This window comes from Trichechus manatus, unplaced genomic scaffold (assembly GCF_000243295.1).
Source record: "Trichechus manatus latirostris isolate Lorelei unplaced genomic scaffold, TriManLat1.0 scaffold00075, whole genome shotgun sequence".
Lineage (NCBI taxonomy): Eukaryota > Metazoa > Chordata > Mammalia > Sirenia > Trichechidae > Trichechus > Trichechus manatus.
In genome coordinates this window covers 13,158,558-13,178,716 of record NW_004444011.1, presented here as the reverse complement: position 1 = coordinate 13,178,716, position 20,159 = coordinate 13,158,558, and the positions used below count along the sequence as shown (strand labels likewise).

At 41.5% G+C, this 20,159-nt stretch overlaps 1 protein-coding gene across 1 annotated transcript in view; it reads right to left on the bottom strand.

Annotated features, from left to right (window-relative positions):
- The window catches only part of RSU1 (Ras suppressor protein 1), a 255,071-nt gene extending 235,174 nt beyond the window's left edge, over nt 1–19,897 (bottom strand). Inside the window, 4 exon segments of the mRNA XM_004391258.2 lie at nt 19,260–19,371; nt 19,610–19,645; nt 19,647–19,744; nt 19,747–19,897. Of these exon segments, the coding sequence (XP_004391315.2) occupies nt 19,260–19,371; nt 19,610–19,645; nt 19,647–19,744; nt 19,747–19,897 (397 nt within the window).
- Nucleotides 19,898–20,159: the final 262 nt, after the last annotated feature.

The following is a 20,159-nucleotide window of genomic DNA, read 5'->3' as shown; positions in this document are numbered from 1 at the left end:
CTTATAGAGGCGCTATGAGTCGGAATAAACTCAACGGCAATGGTGGAACACCACTGTATAGCGTCCAAATGATATAAAGGAGCTCCAGTCCATAGGTTTGATTCTTTGTCAAAGTTAAGACATGGGCAGCATCCAATGTGTGTGCTTTCTATTTCAGACAATATGGGTTATTCTCAACTCCCATGTACTCCATCAGATAAATAAGCCACCTAGGCGGGCCACAGGCACTCTTTCTTCTCAGAGTCTGATGTTATACACTTCTCTGTGATTCCTCATTTCTCCCTGATTCCTCATTTCTCTCCTCGAATAGTGGCTCTCTGCCTTCACCTCAACCTTCCTCCACACTTCTTAGCTTCACCCCAGAGCCACAGTGCTGTGCTGTTGTTGTTATGTGCCGTCGAGTCAATTTAGATTTATGGCGACCCCATGTGACAGAGCAGAACTGCCCCACAGGGTTTTCTAGGCTGTAATCTTTATGGAAGCAGATCACCAGGTCTTTCTCCTGCAGATCTGCTGGGTGGGTTCGAACTGCCAACCTTTAGGTTAGCAGCCAAGTGCTGAACCACTGCACCATTAGGACTCCTTCAAGAGCCACAGTATTCCCTGGTAAAGAGGCAAGCTCTCTTCAGAAGCAGAAGGAGCTGCTGTCTATACAAGAGCTCTATGGTTTTATCAGCTGAAAGATTTGTAAATCCTTCAGTAGTCACCATGTATTTGAGGAGTCTCTCTGTACTACCTTCTCTCAGCCACACCAAAGACGTGATTCAGTCTTGCGTGCAGCTTATCCATCATCTCCTCCCTTGGCTCTCAGCATCTCTCCCCACATGTCATCCCTTATCCTGACCTCTGCATACTGACCTTCTCCAAACCCTATAACTAGTCACCTGGATTGACACTCATGGTCGTTTGCCCCCTAGAGCAAACTTATGTTTTTCTCTGACTAGCTACAGGACCTCCCTGTGCAATGTCTTTTCCCACAATCTTGCTCTCACCTCTTCCCTCTGCCACCTAACCTCAACACACTCAGATTCAGCAAACAAATATGCCACTGAGGGTATCCACAAGTCCTTGAATCCTCTCCTTACCCCAAAGGCCCATAATACTCTTCATCTCCAAATCCCCTGCCCCATCAGAGTGCCCATAATGAGATGTTCAAAACAGCTTTGTCTCTTTCTTAAGAAATGTAAAAGCTCCTTCTTACTGATCATAACAATCATTTTTAAGTACCTATTCTGCACCAGGTACTACACATACATTACCCTTTATCTGAGAAGTATATTTTTCCCATTCACCAATGAGGAAATTGAGGTGTAAAGATGCTTTGATCCATTATGTAATACTTTTTCTTATATCAACCCTATAATGCACTCGAAGAATGCCCAAATAGGAAGTGTTATGACAATGTAGCTCTCTTTTTATACAAGGTCTAAGATTCTAAATGAAAAAGAAAGGATGGCAGATAGGGAGAGGAATGAGAAAATTTAACTACATATCTCCTTGTGTACCAAAACTTGTTTTACCTTTCTCATGTCATAGTAGGGCTGTGGGAGGGTGTTGGGTTACCTAGCTAAGGCAACCCTGCCCAGCCTCCCCTGCAGTTGGTGTGATGGGTTCTTAGCAAGAGAACCTAAGTAGAAGTGATATATGCCACTTCCAGACCAAGACCTTTAAGACAACAACCTCTAAGTGTTGGCCACCCAGCTCCTGAGCAAGCAGATGAGGCCAATGCTCAGGTGGCACAGAGAAACAGGTGGAAGATAATCAAGGTCCCTGAATGCCCACAAGGAACACAGATGTCTACTGACCTGGAACACTCACCTTAGACTGTGATGTGAGAGGGAAACAACATTTGTATTCTTTAAACCGCATTGTTGTTAGGTCTCTTGTGCGCCGATTAGCCACTGACTCTAAAACCAGTAAGTCACTCGCTGCCGAGTCAACTCCAACTAATGGCAACCCCATGTGCATCAGAGTGGGATTGTGCTTTATAGGGTCTTCAATGGCTGATTTTTTCGAAGTAGATCACCAGGCCTTTCTTCCAAGGTGCTTCTGGGTAGACTCAAACCTCCAACTTTTCTGTCAGCAACCTAGGGTGTTAAGAGTTTGTACCACCCAGGGTCTCCATTAACTCTAAATAATCACCATTTCATTACTAACTGTGAAAACCTTAGAAAACCTCACAGCAGCCACATCTGTGTTACAGAACTGGAGGTTGGGGGAGGATAAGCTATGAGTCCATAGTGCAAGCTTCCAAAACTCAGGCCAGAGGGCCCAGATGCCTGTAGTAGAAAAGGAAGCAGAAAATCAATTCCTACGTCTGCTAGATTAAACACCAAGCATGACTTCTGAGAAGATGGAGGCAACATAACAGCGTATTTTATGAATCTTGAGTCCCCACATAAAAATAGACACAGCAGCTAGTTAGCAATCCAAAATCCAAAATCACATTATAACTAGGTAATGAAATATTCCCACAAACCCCAAAATATAAGCGGGGGAGGGGAACCACCAACAGCTACAAGACTGACATGATAATTAGTTTCTGTGTGGTTGAAAGCAGAGAGAAATAAAAGAATGCATAACAAATCCGAGAAGAGAGAATCCCAACTAGCCAGTGAGTATTCACTAGAAAGCAAAGAGTCGCTGGGTGGTACAAATGTTTAACATACTAGGCTGCTAACCCAAAGGTTGGTGGCTTGAGTCTCCCCAGAGGCTCTTCAGAAGACAGGCATGGTGATCTACTTCCAAAAAATCAGCCACTGAAACCCCATGGAACTTGACACATATGGTGTCGTCAGGAGTTGCAGCCAACTCAGTTGGCGACCGTTTTCGTTTTGTTTTTAATCACTAGAAACCACAGCAGACCAATTTGAGAAGAACAGCTGAAACTGGGAAGGGACTGTCCCCTCCAAGTGCAGGAGCCTGTGTTAAGATCTGATGGGACAGGACAAGTCTAACCCCTGTGACTGCTGGAAACTGGGACCTCCCTTCCAGCACAGGGCCTAGAATAAACACTGAGCAAGACAGGAATAATAGAGACTAAGGACAGAGACCCATAAAAAAAACCACTGCTGTCGAGTCGATTCCAACTCATAGCGACCCTATACAACTGAGTAGAACTGACCCGTAGGGTTTCCAAGGAGCAGCTGGTGGATTTGAACTGCTGACCTTTTGGTTAGCAGCCAAATGCTTAACCACTGTGCCACCGGGGCCCACAGGACAGGGAAGGTCCAGATAAAAGTGGACAGAGGAACTGAGTCAGGACATCTCTGAAAGAAAACCACTATATTTTTAATACTACCTGAAAACAACAGAAAACAGAGCTCGGCGAAGTTAGACAAGCTAACTAGCACCAAGCTAACTTGCATGCCTCCTTCTAAAAGTTTGTTGTTATTAGGTCCCACCAAGTAGGTTCCAACTCATAGTGACCTTATATAAAACAGAACAAAACACTGCCCAGTCCTGTGCCATCCTCACAATTCTTGTTATGCTTGAGCTCATGTAGCAGCCACTGTATCAATCCATCCTGAGGGTCTTCCTCTTTTTCACTGAGCCTCTAGTTTACCAAGCATGATGTCCTTCTCCAGGGACTGGTCCCTCCAGATAACATATCCAAAATATGTGAGATGAAGTCTTGCCATATGTGATGGTTAAGATTGTGTGTCAACTTAGCTGGGCCATGATTCTCAGTGTTTTGGCAGTTGTATAATGTTGTGATCACTTCCTTGTTGAAATGTGATACGTGGTCACCCTCACGATGGGATCTGCTGAGTGGTACCAGTGGGGGCGGGGCCTGTAGCAGCTCACCACCCCCTCAGCCTTCATCTCTCTGCCCTCCACTGCCTGGCTCTTCCTGCTCTCCTTGCCAGGGCTTTTGCTTTTTCTAGATCCTGCAGCTGGCTCCTGTTCATATGACCTCCAGCTCTTGGGACCTGAGCTAGCAGACTGCCTGCCAATCTTGAGATGCGTCGATCTTCACAGCCTGCTATAGCCCTGCTCTCCGGCCAGCCCCTGTGGCTATGTGAATCAGGAGAATCCTCTTCCCTGCCCCACGGACTTGGGATGTCACAGCCTCTAAAAACCGTGTGAACCATTTCCTTGACATCAATCTCTCTCTCTCTGTATATATATGGTTTACTGGTTTTGCTTCTCTAGAGAACCCAGTCTAAGACACCATTCTTGTTTCTAATGAACATCTTGACTGTACTTCTTCCAAGACATATTTGTTCATTCTTCTGGCGGTCTATGGTATATTCTTCACCAACACCATGATTCAAAGGCATCAATTCTTCTTCAGTCTTCCTTATTCATAGTCTAGCTTTCACATGCATATGAGGTGCCTGAAAACACCATGGCTTGGGTCAAGCACACCTTAGCCCTCAAGAAGACATCTTTGCTTTTTAACACTTTAAAGAGGTTTTCGCAGGAGATTTGCCCAATGCAATGCATCGTTTGATTTCCTGACTGCTACTTCCATGGGTGTTGTGCCAGCTTCTCGGATTACTTGCTCAGCATACAGATTGAATAAGTATGGTGAAAGGATATAACCTTGAGGCAAATCCTTCTTGACTTTAAACTACTTAGTATCCCCTTGTCCTGTTCGAATAGCTGCCTCTTGTTCTATGAGACAGGTTCCTCATGAGCACAATTAAGTGTTCTGGAATTCCCATTCTTCACAGTGTTATCCATAATTTGTTATGATCCACACAGTCGAATGCCTCTGCATAGTCAATGAAACACAGGTAAACATCTTTTGGTATTCTCTGCTTTCAGCCAGGATCCATCTGACATCAGCAATGACATCCCTTGTTCCTCGTCCTCTTCTTATTCCAGCTTGAATTTCTGGCAGTTCCCTGTCGATGTACTGCTGCAACCACTTTTGAATGATCTTCAGCAAAATTTTACTTGTGTGTGATATTAATGATATTGTTCAATAATTTCTGCATTATGTTGGATTACTGTCATGGATTGAATTGTGTCCCCCAAAAAACATGTGTATCAATTTTGCTGGGCCATGATTCCCAGCATTGTGTCGTTGCCCTCCATTTTGTGACTGTAATTTTATGTTAAAGAGGATTAGGGTGGAACTGTAACACCCTTACTAAGCTCACAGCCCTGATCCAAAGTAAAGGGAGTTTCCCTGGGGTGTGGCCTGCACCACCTTTTATCTTACAATAGAGAAAAGGAAAGGGAAGCAAGCAGAGAGTTGGGGACCTCCTACCATCAAGAAAGCAGTACTGGGAACAGAACATGTCCTTTGGACCTGAGGTTCCTGTGCTGAGATGCTCCCAGACCAGGGGAAAGTTGATGACAAGGACCTTCCTCCAGTGCTGACACAGAGAGAAAGCCTTTCCCTGGAGCTGATGCCCTGAATTTGGACTTCTAGCCTACTACACTGTGAGAAAATAAATTTCTCTCTTTTAAAGCCATCCACTTGTGGTATTTCTGTTATAGCAGCACTAGATGACTAAGACAATCACCTTTCTTTGGAATGGGCACAAATATGGATTTCTTCCAGTTGGTTGGCCAGGTAGCTGTCTTCTAAATTTCTTGGCATAGATGAGTGGGCACTTCCAGCACTGCATCCATTTGTTGAAACATCTCAATTGGTATTCCGTCAATTCCTGAAGCCTTGTTTTTCACCAATGCCTTCAGTGCAGCTTGAACCTCTTCCTTCAGTACCATCAGTTCTTGATCATATGGTACCTCCTGAACTGTGTGAATGCTGACCAATTCTTGTGGTACAGTGACTCTGTATTTCTTCCAACTTCTTTTGATGCTTCCTGCATCGTTTAATATTTTCCCTGTAGATTCTTTCTCTGAAAGTTTAGGAAAACTAATTTCATATAAAAATGAGCAACATAAAAATATCAACAACAAATCTCATAAAGTTATAATGAGGAAAAAAGAAAACAAGGAGAATAACATCCTTAATGATAATGAAAGCCCAACAAAAAGCTCTTCCAGAAAACAGATCAAAACTGTAACCTACAATTTCAAAACAAGTTCAAAGACATAAAGAAAATGATACAAGATATGAAAGAACAACTACATCCGAATTAGAAAAATTCAGAATGAAAGGACAAAACTCACGAAAGAATTAAAAATAAAAGCAAAATTTTCAGAAATAAAGACTAAATCAGAAGACATGCAAAGCAAATAAACACAACAGATAATACCTTATGATAAATAGAATGTAAAGTGCCAATTTCTAAAAAGCAAAAAGAAACAGAAGAGATATAAAGGATTTGAGAAAGTGACAAATACGGAAGATAAGCAAAAAAGATCTATAGATTCTAGAAAACACTAAAGGAGAAAACACAAGGGAACAGAACATATACTAAAAATCATAATTTAAAAAAGTGTACTGAAATAAAAATAAATAAATAACAAATTGAAAGAGATACTGGATATCTAGGAAAAATTAATCCAGAAAGATCTATACCAAGATAAAAATTTACTGGTGTCGTTTGCTGACTGGTAGCCTTGAGTATATGTCCATGTCCTAATCCCTGGAACCTATAAATATTTCCTTATTTGGAAAAATGGTTTTTGTAGATGAGTTTAGGTCAAGGACTTTAATGATAAGTGTCCTTATAAGAGAGAGGCAGAGGGAGATTTGACACAGACAGAAGAAGAGAAGGTGATACAAATAGGAAGGTAGAAATTGGAGTGATGCAGCCACAAGCCAAGGAATGCCAGCCGTCACCAGAAGCAGGAAAAGTCAAGAACTGATTCTTCCTTAGAGCCTCCAGGGGGAATGTAGCCCTTCTAATACCTCAATTTCAGCCTTTTGGTTTCCAGAACTGTGATAGAATAAATTTCTGTTGTTTTAAGCCACCAAATTCATGGTAATTCGTTACAGCAGCCCTAGGGAACTAATACAACTGGAATTAAAATGTAAAAACTCCTTTTAACATCTAGGGGAAAAAACCAACTGTTCATATAGGAAATAAAGTTAGATTATCATCAGACTTTTCAACAGCAATGCTCTATGCCAAGAGAAAATAGAATAATACATTTACAATATCCAAGAAAAAAAATGGTTGAGTCTTTATATCCAGTAAAACTGACATTAGCAAAAATGGTAGACTTTTATCTATTCTCAACATGCAAAAACTCTGGGAATATTATTTTCTTGACATTTCCTGAGAAATCTATTAGAGTACGAACTTCAGGCAATCAAGGTAACTAGAGAGATATTGACCAAAAAAACTAGTGATGAGCATAGAATATATAGGTACCTGTAAAACTAAGACTTAAAGAGGGTTAAAAAAGGAGCAAGTATAATATGGAACGGCTATATGCTCTGACAGTGTGATACAGTTCAAGTACTAAAAAAATGGGGGGAAAGGGGGATAGTATATGCATACAACAACTGTTTTCAACGATATTAGGGTTGTAGTATTGTTATTCTGCGATTAATGGGTATAATGTACTAAATAAGTAGTTGTGAGATAGTCTATTATCACCTTTACCCCTCAGAATCAGGATTCTCTGTGGAAGGAGGCACAAATGTAGTGTAGAAGAGGTTATATAAAGTCTTGCCACCCTACACTTGAACTGGAACTATCAGTATTAATGCATGTGAGGGTTCATTTATGTACCTATCTATCTCTATCTATTTTTTAACTCTGTCCATTAAAAAGTCTAAAAACCATGAACAACCCAGTAATAATAATTGTCTCCAGACCCCAGATTGTGGTCTGAAATATTTTCCATTAAAAATAGTAATAATAATGAAACAAAGTTGTTTGGCCAGTTGGAATGGTCAGTTCTAGATCTGGGGCAGGAACACACAAGACAAATCCAGAGCATCTTGTCATCCCAGATTGCAAGGAAGCTATCATAGGCATGTCAAACGGATTGAAGAGGCAACTAGAAAATGTCTCCACTGGCCAAAATCTTAAACAAGGATAATAATTGCAAGACTATGGTGTCTAGGGATGTGCACTTGGGTGAAAAAATAATTTTAAAAAGCAAAGAAATGATTATTATTTAAAAAAATTCTGGTGCCTATTTCCACATTCAGAGCTTCTGATTTAATTAGTATGAGGTGTGGCCTGAGAGTTGGGATTCTTAAAAGTTCCCTTGGTGATTCTAAAGTGCAGCAAAGTTTGAGAACTACTGGTATAGATTATATTGATCTGTAAGTAAGATACTTCTCAGCGAGGGGCTTGACGTATGAGCAAGTTTTCTTAAAAAAGGACAGCACCTAGCGAACACCTTCCTTGGCACAATCTACGACAGCCCCTTATACATTCAGAGTGCTAACCTTGTGTGTTAAGTTTCAAATATTTCCCCCATTTTGGTGATTTCTGCCTTCCATTTAAAAACTACATAAGAGCGTATTACATGACCAGCAATTCTATACTTATGTATATAACCAAAGAAATGCATACAAGTAGTCCCCAATTTATGACGGGGTTCTGCTTCAATGACTCCATCATAAATCGGTTCTGACATAAGTCGAATACTTTTTCTTCTTTTTTAGTTTTTATTATGATTGCCTTTTATTATCAGTATCCTTATAAATCCAATCTTTGTCTTTGAACATCTATGAGTGAACATCTGAGAATAATAACATTAGCAAATTACACGCTGCAACACTGCATTAGTACATATTACTAACGACGAAATGTACAAAAAAAACAGATGGTGGTTAGTGTGGTTCGTTGTAACTCAAATAAGTCATAAGTTGGGGACTACCTGTATATATGTTCACCAAAAGCCACCCATTAGAATGTTCAAAGTAGCACTATCCATTCCCTAGCCTGGAATCTACCTAAATGTCCATCAACAGCAGAATGTATCTGTCAGAAAGTTTTAACGAAATGAATAAGGCAAGACAGCTACGCTAAGAGCATGGCTTCTCAAGTCTGACTGCCTGGGTGCAAAACCTGGCTCTGCTACCTACGAACTGTATGACTTTGAGCAAGTTATTTAGCCTCTCTAAACCTCAATTTCCTCAGTTAAAAACTGGATGATGACGATGATGATGATGATGATAACAACAATATGATTGCGAAGTTTAAAGAAATAATCCATGCAGAGAGCTTAGCACACTGCCTGGCACGTAGTAAATAGTGTGTGTATTATACATGTATACATGACATGATATATATGTTAATTATATTTCCTATTATTTTTAATCCTTCTAACAAAGGGTAAGGAGCTCTGGTGGCACAACAGTTAAGGGCTCAGTTGCTAACCGAAAAGTTGGCAGTTCAAACCCAAACAGCAGCTCTGTGGGAGAAAGAGTTAGCGATCTGCTCCCGTAAAGATTACAGCCTAGAAAATCCTATGTGGGAGTTCTGTCACATGGGGTCACTACGAGTCAAAATCAACTCAACAGCACCCAAGAACAACTACAACAAAGGGTACGCTATTTGTAAAATACAAATACATGTAATAGGTTGTTAAATAGGCATTTTTGACTTGGCCTGAAGACTTAAACATTTACAGCTCTAAAACACTAACTTACATATTGAGGCAAGACCTCCTCTCCAGGTTCAGTGATTCACTAGGAGGGCTCACATGACTCAGCATATAGTTGAACTCACAACTATGATTTACTACAGCGAAAGAACACAAAGCAAAACGAGCAAAGGAAAAAGATGTGTGACGCAAAGTCCAGGGAAAACCAGGTGCAAGCTTCCAAGGGTCATCTCCCAGTCATGTTGCCCAGGATGTGCTTAATTCTCCCAGCAACAAGCTGTGACATGTGTGAAATGTGACCAACAGGGAAGCTCACTATAAACTCTGCGTCCAGGGTTTTTATTAGGATCTGGTCATACAGACACCCTCTGCCTGGCACATTGCAAAATTTCCGACTTCCAGAAGGAAAGCACGTGTTCAGCATAAACCATATTGTTTGTACAAACAGTTTAGGTACAGTGAGCCATTCTTATCATGGTGAGAACCCTCCTGAAATCAAAGTTCCCAGATGCCAGCCAAGAGTCAACCTTACAAGCACTTTTTCTAAGGACAGCAGTTTCAGGCCTGCCATGTTAACTCTTCTGCAGACATATGAACATCTATAAAACAATACTTCACATATGGAGGTTGCAAACCATGTTACCATTCTCTGGTCTGCATTCTGCATTGTCTCCTGCAAAACTAAGCACCAAGACTCCTTCCAATTAACTACCTAGTCTGGTGATACATGCTTTTCATCATCCCCAGTTTACCCTTAAAATTGTAATCTATTCTGAGCCCAAAGGAAAAATCAACAGATGTTCCCAGAAATATATTAAATCAATCTTTATGAGGTATAGTTAACATTACAACTAAAGTTACCACTTAATGTAATCCAGGTTATTCTGTAGGATAGTGAACCAAGATTTCCCCAACAAAACCTTTTCTAATACCACATTTTCATACCGAAGTGTTTTAGGCTAATTCATAGAAAAAAATGAATTAATACACAGTATAAAAAGATCTCACATTTTATCATTAAGTCCTGTTAAGAGTAATAATATTCCATAAAACTACAAAGAATATAAGGGGGAAGAGGATTCATGCTTAATATTGAATAGACAGAGATTAAGTAAGGAGCCCTGGTAGCACAGTGGTTAAGCGCTTGGCTGCTAACTGAAAGGTCAGCAGTTCAAACGCACCAGCCACTCCACAGGAGAAAGACCTAGCGGTCTGGTCTCATAAAGATTTCAGCCTTGGAAACCCTATGGGGCAGTTCTACTCTGTCATATAGGGTCACTATGTGTTGGAATCGACTTAACAGCACACAACAATAGAGATTAAGTTGTTTTTGTTTTCTTAAACTGTTAAAGCTCTGCAAGAATCCTGTAAACCCAAATTTCCAAGCTGGCGGGCTGGTCCAACGATGCATTTTATTTTCCTGGCACAGTGTTTTAAGAAATTCTGAAACTGAATGCCTTTAGGTAAGGCTCACTTGCTTCAGTTAGCCCTGGAAGTCACCCCTCCTTAACATCTGAGCCAGGCCTTATTAGCACCTCAGTGTGCTGAACTGTTCCTTCTGGAGGGAAAATAACACAGTACAGTATTGTAGAACAAAGGTGTTTTTATACATATGTATACATACATGTATGTGTGTGTGTGTATGAGCAGCCCTGGTGGTGCAGTGGTTAAGCGCTTGGCTGCTAACCGAAAGGTCAGCAGTTCAAGCGGTTCAAACCCACCAGCCATTCTGTGGGAGAAAGATGTAGCAATCTGCTTCCATAAAGATTTACAGTCTTGGAAACCCTACGGGGCAGTTCTACTCTGTCCTACTTTGTACAATGGGTGAGTTTATGTGTGTGTGCGTGTGTGCGTGCGTGCGTGTGTGTGTGTATGTATATCATTAAATATCTTTGACACAGGCTGAAGACTTAAACACTATTATTTGTAAAAAACTAACTTACATATTGTGGTAGGGGTCCCCAAGACTGCCTCCCTCCAGGTTCAGTGATTCAACAGACATTAAGTTTGAACTCCAATTCTACCAATAACTGTGTGATGCTGGGGACTTCACAGAATCTCAATAATCTGCTTCTCTCCTGGATGATGATGACAATTACCATCTGCACCAAGGGTGACATACTGAGAATGAGAAGCACTTACTGCAGTGTGCACGCTCAAGCGCACATCATATAGAACCTCTAGTGTAAATCATGTCATACTATCGTTTTTTTTTTTTTTTGGCTTTACTAACACCTCAAATCCAAAGTATATCGCATACTGATGAAATCTGCCCAGAGCATAGCCAAATATTGACACTGCAAATTCCTTTTTGCCCCCATCTTTTGTTTGGAAACTTACAACTGATCAGTCTCTCCCCACTCACAGAAGCCCCAAGGCAGCTGTGAAACACATCATAGTAAAGTGCTTTACCATAGCATTGGTGAGGTCCATAGCACCTGTCTGTCAGTTTGTCAATTTGTCATACTGTGGTACTGTGGTGGCTTTGTGAGTTGCTGTCATGCTGGAAGCTATGCTACCAGTATTTCAAATACCAGCAGGGTCACGCATGGTAGACAGGTTTCAGTGGAGCTTCCAGAAGAAGACTAGGAAGAAAGGCCTGGCGACCTACTTCTGAAAATTGGCCAATGCAAACTTTATGGATCACAACAGAACACTGTCTGATACAGTGCTGGAAGATGAGTCTCCTAGGCTGGAAGGGACTCTACCTACACAAAGTGGCTGCAATAATGGACTCAAGGATACCAATGATCATGAAAATGGCACAGGACCAGGTACGCATTTGTTTCGTTGTACATGGGGTTTACCATGAGTCAGAGCCGACTTGATGGCAATTAACAATAACAATAACAGAAGAGGTTTATTTTATTGTGATCTTCATAAATGAAATACCATGAAAAAGTGTATCTCTTTAGTGGAAGAAAGAGGCAGGAGGAGGGAGAAAGGCAGCAAACGCTCCCGCAGCAGTGGATAACTGTGAGATGAGTCGGTGGAAGCAAGTGTAGAGGCTCGATACTGACCCCTACTGGTCAGGCTCCTGATTTAGATAAACTGCTCCTCAGCCACATTTTTATGAGTTATCTTTCACCTAAAAAACTAAAAACTAAAACAATTGAGCAAACTCGATACTGAAAGAAACAATGGGATTTTATGTGATATAAAGAAATAATTACTAGTTTTTGCTTTGTAACTGTTGCCCTTCACATACCTAGATTGTGTTTTCTTTAAACTAGGTTCGCATGTATTTATGAAAATAGGATACAGGGTATAATTTTCAATTATACATGCAATTCTACTACTAGTTATCACAATTAAGAGCTAAGTGTAACGGCTTTCAAGGACTCCTGGTGGTGCAGTAGTTAAAGCGCTCAGCTGCTAATCAAAAGGTCAGCGGTTCGAACCTACCAGCTGCTCTGCAGGAGTAAGATGTGGCAGTCTGCTTCCATAAAGATTTACAGCCTTGGAAACCTTATAGGGTAATTCTACTCTGCCCTATGGAGTTGCTATGAGTCAGAATCGACTTGAGGGCAGTGGGTTTGGTTTGGTTTATAATGGCTTCCAAAGCAGTGAGTGTTACCGATTCTTAGGGTGAATGTGTAATTACTTCAGAGCCAATAAATATCTTAACAGTTTTCCTAACACAGTAAACAGTTATCACTGTATAAAGATTCAATATGGAGAAAATTCTTGAAGAGACTCTGCTTAAATAGTGTCCCATCATTAAAAAAAAAAAAAAATGCATTCAATAAACAGGTATTGAATGACATACAATGAATATAATTATTAGATGAAAAATTACCAAGTTTTAATGCATATTGTCACAATCACAACACAAATAAAATCCTATGAAGTGCCCTGCTGTGCCACCCTCCCCCACCATCCATGGCTCTGAATTCTCGACTGTGAGGCCACTGTTGTTCCTCCTGACCCTGGCACACTGGGTAGACCCATCCACCTTGCGAAAGGAGGCAACGGATGAGCTGACATGATGAAAGACTGAGACCAGAACAAAGCCACTGGAAACGTATCATCACTGAGAGTTCCAAGTAATAAAGACTTGTTTTGCATTCTTTAAACAATCATAGATCAAATCATTTTTAAAATACTAAAAACAGTCACTAACATGTGTCAGGTAGTATACTAGGCACTTTACAGAAAGTGATTCACAACAATCCTATGAGGTAAGCACTCCTATTATCTCCATTTTACTGACGAGGAAACTGAGGCACAGAGAGGTCAAAGAGGTTAAGTCACACAGCTAGTAACCAAAAGAAAAAAAAAAAAAAGATGCCACAACTGACTGGAGCCAAAATGTCAAATGATTGAAAAATAGTACAATACCATTATTAGGTTCTGTTAAACCAAATGGGTCAGATTTTTCTTTGTTTTTATTTCCTATGTCCTAAAATAAAAAATAGGATGTTTCACAGTCCTACCATGTTTCTGATGGTTATAAGCTATTTCCCTCTGAAACCGTGGAGAGAGGCATGTGGAAGGGAGACAGAGTATATGCTCCTTCTCTGTGCTATCCTTTCTACCCTTTATTTCAAACCTAAAATTCTTTGTTGTTGTTACTGTTAGTTGCTGTCGAGTAGCTTCGGACTCATGGAGACTCTATGCGTGCAGAGTAGAACTGCTTCGTGGGGTTTTTAAGGTTGTTACTTTTGAAAGCAGATAGCCAGGCCTATTTCCCGAGGCACTGCTGGGTGGGTTTGAAACACTAACTTCTTGGTTAGTAGTCAAGTGCTTAACCATTTGTGTCACCTAGGAAACCCAAAATTTTTAACTAAAAGCAGTAACACTCCTTCCTTCAGGAGACTTTTCCTGAGCATTCTGCCAGGGCCAGGGATAATAGAGGAAGGCAGAGTGAGCAGAAAAAAGCCACTTCAGCCAGTGTGGATGGGAAGGTAGGTTAAAACAGTATATAGGAAGAGCTTCCCAGAAGAGGTGACACAAGAATGTAGTCATATGGATCAGTAAGTCATTAATTCTTTCAACAAGCACTAATTGACAAGTGGAAGTTAGCTGGAGACAGAAGAAGAAAAAGAATTTCCCAGACCAAGGCACCGCCTGTTTGAAAGCACAAAAGGAGGAGATATTCACACAATTTAGCAGGGTTATGAAAAAAAAAGTTTTTAATAAAGATTATCACGAAAATCATATGGTCTTCTTTTCCCTTTTCCCCAAAGACAGCCTATACTGATAAAATATTTTCCTCCCAGGGTGACCACTTGCCGGTTTAATAGGGCTCCTGAAAGGGTCCTTCCAGATAACTCAGTGACAATGTTGTTGATTATTGTGCATGGTCCTTTGGAAGGACCACTCCCTTGGTAGCAAGTTACTCTTCTTTCTAAAGATTTCTCTGAAAGACATTTTAGTCTAACCTGAAAAAAACTTGATAAAGGCTTGCCCACCCTGAGGTCAATAAACTTGAAGAGATTAAAAAGTCAGAAAAGACTTAAACAAAAGAAATGAAAGCAACTAGGCCTAGCTATCACAGGATCCTCTGCCCCAGTGGAGGCTGATTACAGGCCCTTCAAAAGCAGCTTTATCATCCAGATGAAGACAGCTGCTGTTTGCAGGAGAGTTTCTGCAGTGACTTCTTTAAAAAGAAAGAACACAATTGGTACCACTATTCTTGGAAGCGCTAAGGATAGTGTGTGTGCAGATTACAATGCCATTTAGAAAAAAAGAAAAGAAAAAAAATTAGGACGGATTTCAAAGAAATAGCAATCAAAATCTATAAGTATCCTTGACAAAAGTGCCAAACCCTACAGTTCTAATAGTTCACACAGGACCTATCAACATATGACACAAATGCCTGACCTAGTCTAATTAGCTAAACTGAACTCTTGGTTCAGCCCACAGAACTGTGCTGGAACTAGTTACATCTGACACTTACTAGCCTCCACCTGGATATTAACAGTTAACATTTAATGTACACTCACTCGATACCAGACTAGCACTAGGCACTTCATGTGCATTACTGCATTTAACACTAAACTAGTCCTATGAGTGGGTACTAATGTTCCCATTTGCTGATGAAGAATTCGAGGCTCCAAGAGGTTAAGTAGTTTCTGCAAGCTTACATAGTTGTAAACAGCAGACAGCGGATTTGAACCTAGTTTATCCAACTCCAATACTGTATCCTTTTGCCTCACAGGGTAGGATCTGACTATATCTAGAGTCTGGCTGGACTGGTTAAAAACTGTAGTAACTAAAAATGAAAAGCAAACAAATGTAGAACCTGTCTAATGTCTGCCTCGAGCCTAAGTTTTCCCCATCAGAAAGCTTTGGTACCTAAACTTCTAAAAACATTTTTAGAAGAAAATTTATGGTCTCAGAGGAAGTAAAGTGGTACATTTATAACACAAAACTCTGTCAAGCAGAAAGACGGATATTCCATATGCTTAGAATAAGTCCAAAGCCTTCATTCTTATCTTCAAAATGTAATTCTTGCTTATTTTTAGAGAACATAAACAAAAGAAGAATGATGAAGGGAAAGCTTAAGGTGCAAGAAATAACCACTCTCTGTACAAACAATTTAATTATCCCCGTGTTTAATCTTGATAACAACATATCAAACTTCATGGTTACAGTTAAAATTTTATAACTGAAGAAATACAGGTTTTCTTATACTACAGTTAATGGAACCATGTCAAATATTTTAATACATTTATACTTCATGAAGGAGCCCTGGTAGAACAGTGGTTAAGTACTCTGCGGCTAACCAAAAGGTTGGTGGTTTGAACCCACCAGCCGCTCCACAGGACAAAGACGTGGCAGTCTGCTTCTGTAAAGATTTACAGTCTTGGAAACCCTGTCAAGCAGTTCTCCTCTGTCCTACAGGTGCACTATGAGTTGAGATCAACTCAATGGCAATGGGTTTTTTGGGGGGTTACACTTCATGTCTTTGCCAACATATATCAGGCCCAACAGCCAGGTGTTACAGAGGCAGATTCATGCTAAGTAGCAGTAACTTTTTTTTTTTTTTTTCACATTTATAGACTAAACATTAAATGCACTATTGCTAAATAAGCCTCAGTGGAGGAATGGGTTTCTGAAGGGCATCTTGGAACCCCCATGTTCTCAGGTGACCCAAGGTCAGGAAGTTAGGAGAGAGGTACCACTCCTTGTGACTATACTATGGAGGCAGGAGGAAGTGGAATCTACAAATTCACTTCCACCGAACCTCTCAAGAAATCACCCTGGTAGAGCAACAGTTAAGCACCCAGCTGCTAACCAAAAGGTTGGAGGTTTAAACCCACCCAGTGGCTCCATGGGAGAAAGACCTAGTGATCTGCTCGCATAAAGATTAAAAAACCAAACCAAACCCATTGCCGTTGAGTTGAATTCCATAAGGATTACAGCCTAGAAAACTGTATGGGGCAGTTCTACTCTATTACATGGGGTCACTATAAGTTGAAACAGGCTCGCTGGCACCTAACAACAACAAACCTTCCACGAAGCACTTGTGACTCTTCCTTAGCTAGTTCTGTGGAAAAACTTAAGGATGATTTTGCTTTTCATCACCCACTGTTACACCAGAAACTTTTCTTTTTTTTTCAGGAAACAAGTGGCTATCTTTCTGTCTTCAATAAAACCCAAGGCTTCAAAGAGATAATGAAGCTGAACTGAAACCACTACACCACTTTCCCTGCTTACAAATATTACATAAATTCTCCTTTCCAACAGCTGAGGGGTATAAAGCTCCTCTGCTGAAAGCAACTTCTCCCTTCAATCCCACAAGAAAAAGGGTGCTAAGGGGCAGAACACCTTGGGACCAGGTGTACAGCTGTGCTGGGCCTCCTTTCAGCTCATCCTCTTCTTCTTCTACAGCAACATGCCCCCAGTGATAATCAAGATAGCGGTAGAGCCAGGCAGGGGCAGTGTGGAGGCACCTCCAGATCCTCTACAGCCAGTTCACTACCAGACACATTTGTTCTATTGCTGACACCAAGAATCTATCACTACTGAGAGGCCAACATATATCAAGAGCCTGAGATGTTACCTACTATAAAACCTAAGTTTAATGGCAGGTATCTTCATCACAGTTACCAAATGCAAGTTGTCTACAACTTTTCATCTCCTTTCCTTTTGTCAATAAGTATCAACAGCACCAAGTGATTGGTGATCTGCTCCCATGAAGATTACAGCCTATAAAACCCCTTGGGGCAGTTCTGCTCCATCACATGGGGTTGCTCTGAGTTGGATCCAACTTGACGGCACCCAACAACAACAACCAATAGCTCCAACCCCAATCTCTGTCCTAGACACAAACCATGGAGTCAGAAAATTGACTCTGCTGTCTGTCTGCACGTGCAGTGAGCAAGCCATCATCTAAAAGGTCTGCTGGACATTCCCCCTTCTTCTCTGTTGTCACATCCTGGTCTGGATCTCATAAAATTGCCGGCCTAATCCATCAATCTTTCCTTCATTCATCAAACATTCCTGAGCACCTACCGTGTTCCAGGCACAACTATAAACAACACAAACGTGAATATCGCTGAATATATATATATATATATATATGTAAATTTATATATAGATACATAAATGAGCAAGGCATGTCCAACTTCACAGAGGAAGGACTGACTATCTTGGCATGGTATAGACAGAGAAGGTTCCCCATAGGTTGTGATGTCTAGCTGACTCTTGACAGACAAGTAAAAAGACTTTTGGTGAAGAAGAGTAGAGAGGAGGATAACAATACTTGTAAAGGCACCAAGATTTCAAAGAATGTGCTCTGGTTCAGGAAGAGTAATATGTTCAGTAACATGGAAGGTCAAATGCATGGGAAGGATAAGGATTTAAGCTGGGTTATGGTCAGATCCAGATAAGCCTTGTATGTCATGCCAAGGAACCTGGAACGTTACTGTCCGTGGTGGACAACCAGGAGAAGTGTTTAAAGGAGAAGGTCTAAACTGAGGTCACACTTAGCCTCAACATGTTTTATTTCACCTATAAAGTACTTTTCAAGTACTGGAATTAGTTGCCAACATTAAAAATTAGGAAATTTCATATAAAAATCTGCATTCTTGGCTTCTTAAGAAAAACAAACAAGATCTGGCAACACTTGCCAATGTCCTCACACGGTGACAACTGTTTGGACCTAAGTAGCAGGTGCAACAGCTGCCCCCTTCAGATGGGATACATATTATGGAGTTCATGACCACCCTTGCCTGGTCCCTGGAGCCATCTGAATTTGCAATCACTGGTTTAAAGGGAGGAAGTAACATAAAATAGGAAAATAATGCTGGAAGCAATAGTGACTGAAGTGCAGGGTCAACAGGGCAAGTTAGGAAGACATCACAATAACACAAGGACGTAGCAAAAGCGTGAGCTATGTTAGGGGAACAAAGATTAAGAAAAAGATAATGAGTCAAGAAATTTTAAAATACTCCAGGCACAAGAATGCTTATTCATCATGTAACTTTTGTGAGGCATTTGTTCATGGACCAAAGATTATATTAGGAAAAAGGAAAAATGGTTTAAAAAATTATTCAATTAAAAAATAAAGAGGCTACTAAGCGAACTGGATGGAAAATCCACAAAAATGCCAAAAATCAGTATAGACAACCGATCAGGCACAGCAGTTAACTGTCTGTGTGACTCTCACCCTGGATTCTCAGGCTCGATTTCCAGTTGGAACAGAACAAATTCCTCAAACTTTCTGAGCTGAGCTCCCAACAAGTGATATTTACAAGCAAGGGGTGGGATCTAAACCATTACAACCTCTCATAGGACGACAAGCAGTTACTTGGAAAGTTTATAACCCACTCCAGCTTCATCCAAAGGGAAGGTCCTGCCCAAGCACTTACACAAGCCGTTGACATCCAGCATGCTGGAGATGCCCCGGTCACTCATGTCCACTTCCGGCTGGTTCTTCTCGCGGCTCTCCTCCACCAACTTTTTCAGAGACTTAGACATGGTCTGTACCAAACGACAACAACCAAGCACGTGGGCAATGGCGAGGAGGGTGCGGGGACAGAAAGGAAAAACCCTCCGGCTGCCACTCCCCAGTCTTCCCCAGCCCTGGAAAGTAGGCATCGCAGGGCAGACCCGGATGCAGCGAGGGGGATGGGGAAGGTGGGGCAGGGGAATGGGAAGGGTCCGGCACCGTTCTGGCCCGGCAGCAGAGAAGCAAACCCACGTGCAATGCCACACTTACCGCGGAGGGTAGCACCTAACAGGATGGGAGGGTTTTTGACTACCGGCTTCCGCAGAACACACCCCGGTGGCAAGAGACGCACTCGCACAAGGCAAAACTGGCAACTCTAACTAGGAACACGCCCAGTCCTGGCTCTTGGCGCAAGCGCACACGGGGCAGCTCGCAGCTCCACGCCCCGCCCGCGCCCGACCCTTACCAAATTAGGAGAACGGTTTCTGAGACGTGGCTCCAGGGCGAGGATCCGCCCATAATGGAATGTGTACCAAGCGGCCGGCCAATCAAGTCCATTATTAGGCTTCGAAACTCCGCCCCATCACGAGGCTAGCCCAGCCCCTTGGAGTCCCTCGGGTTTGGCATTCCGATTGGTCCGCAGTTAGCGCGTGCGCACTAGTGTTGGCGCAGGGTCGGTTCGATGGTAGAACCGGGGAGCGTGTGGGACAAACCGGAAAAGTTTGAGGTTGTGTGAGGGAGAGTTGTAGCTGAGGAGGAAGCTAGAAGTAAATCACCTCTTAGTGGCCTGCCACTGTAAATGAATCCTTACTTGGCTGAA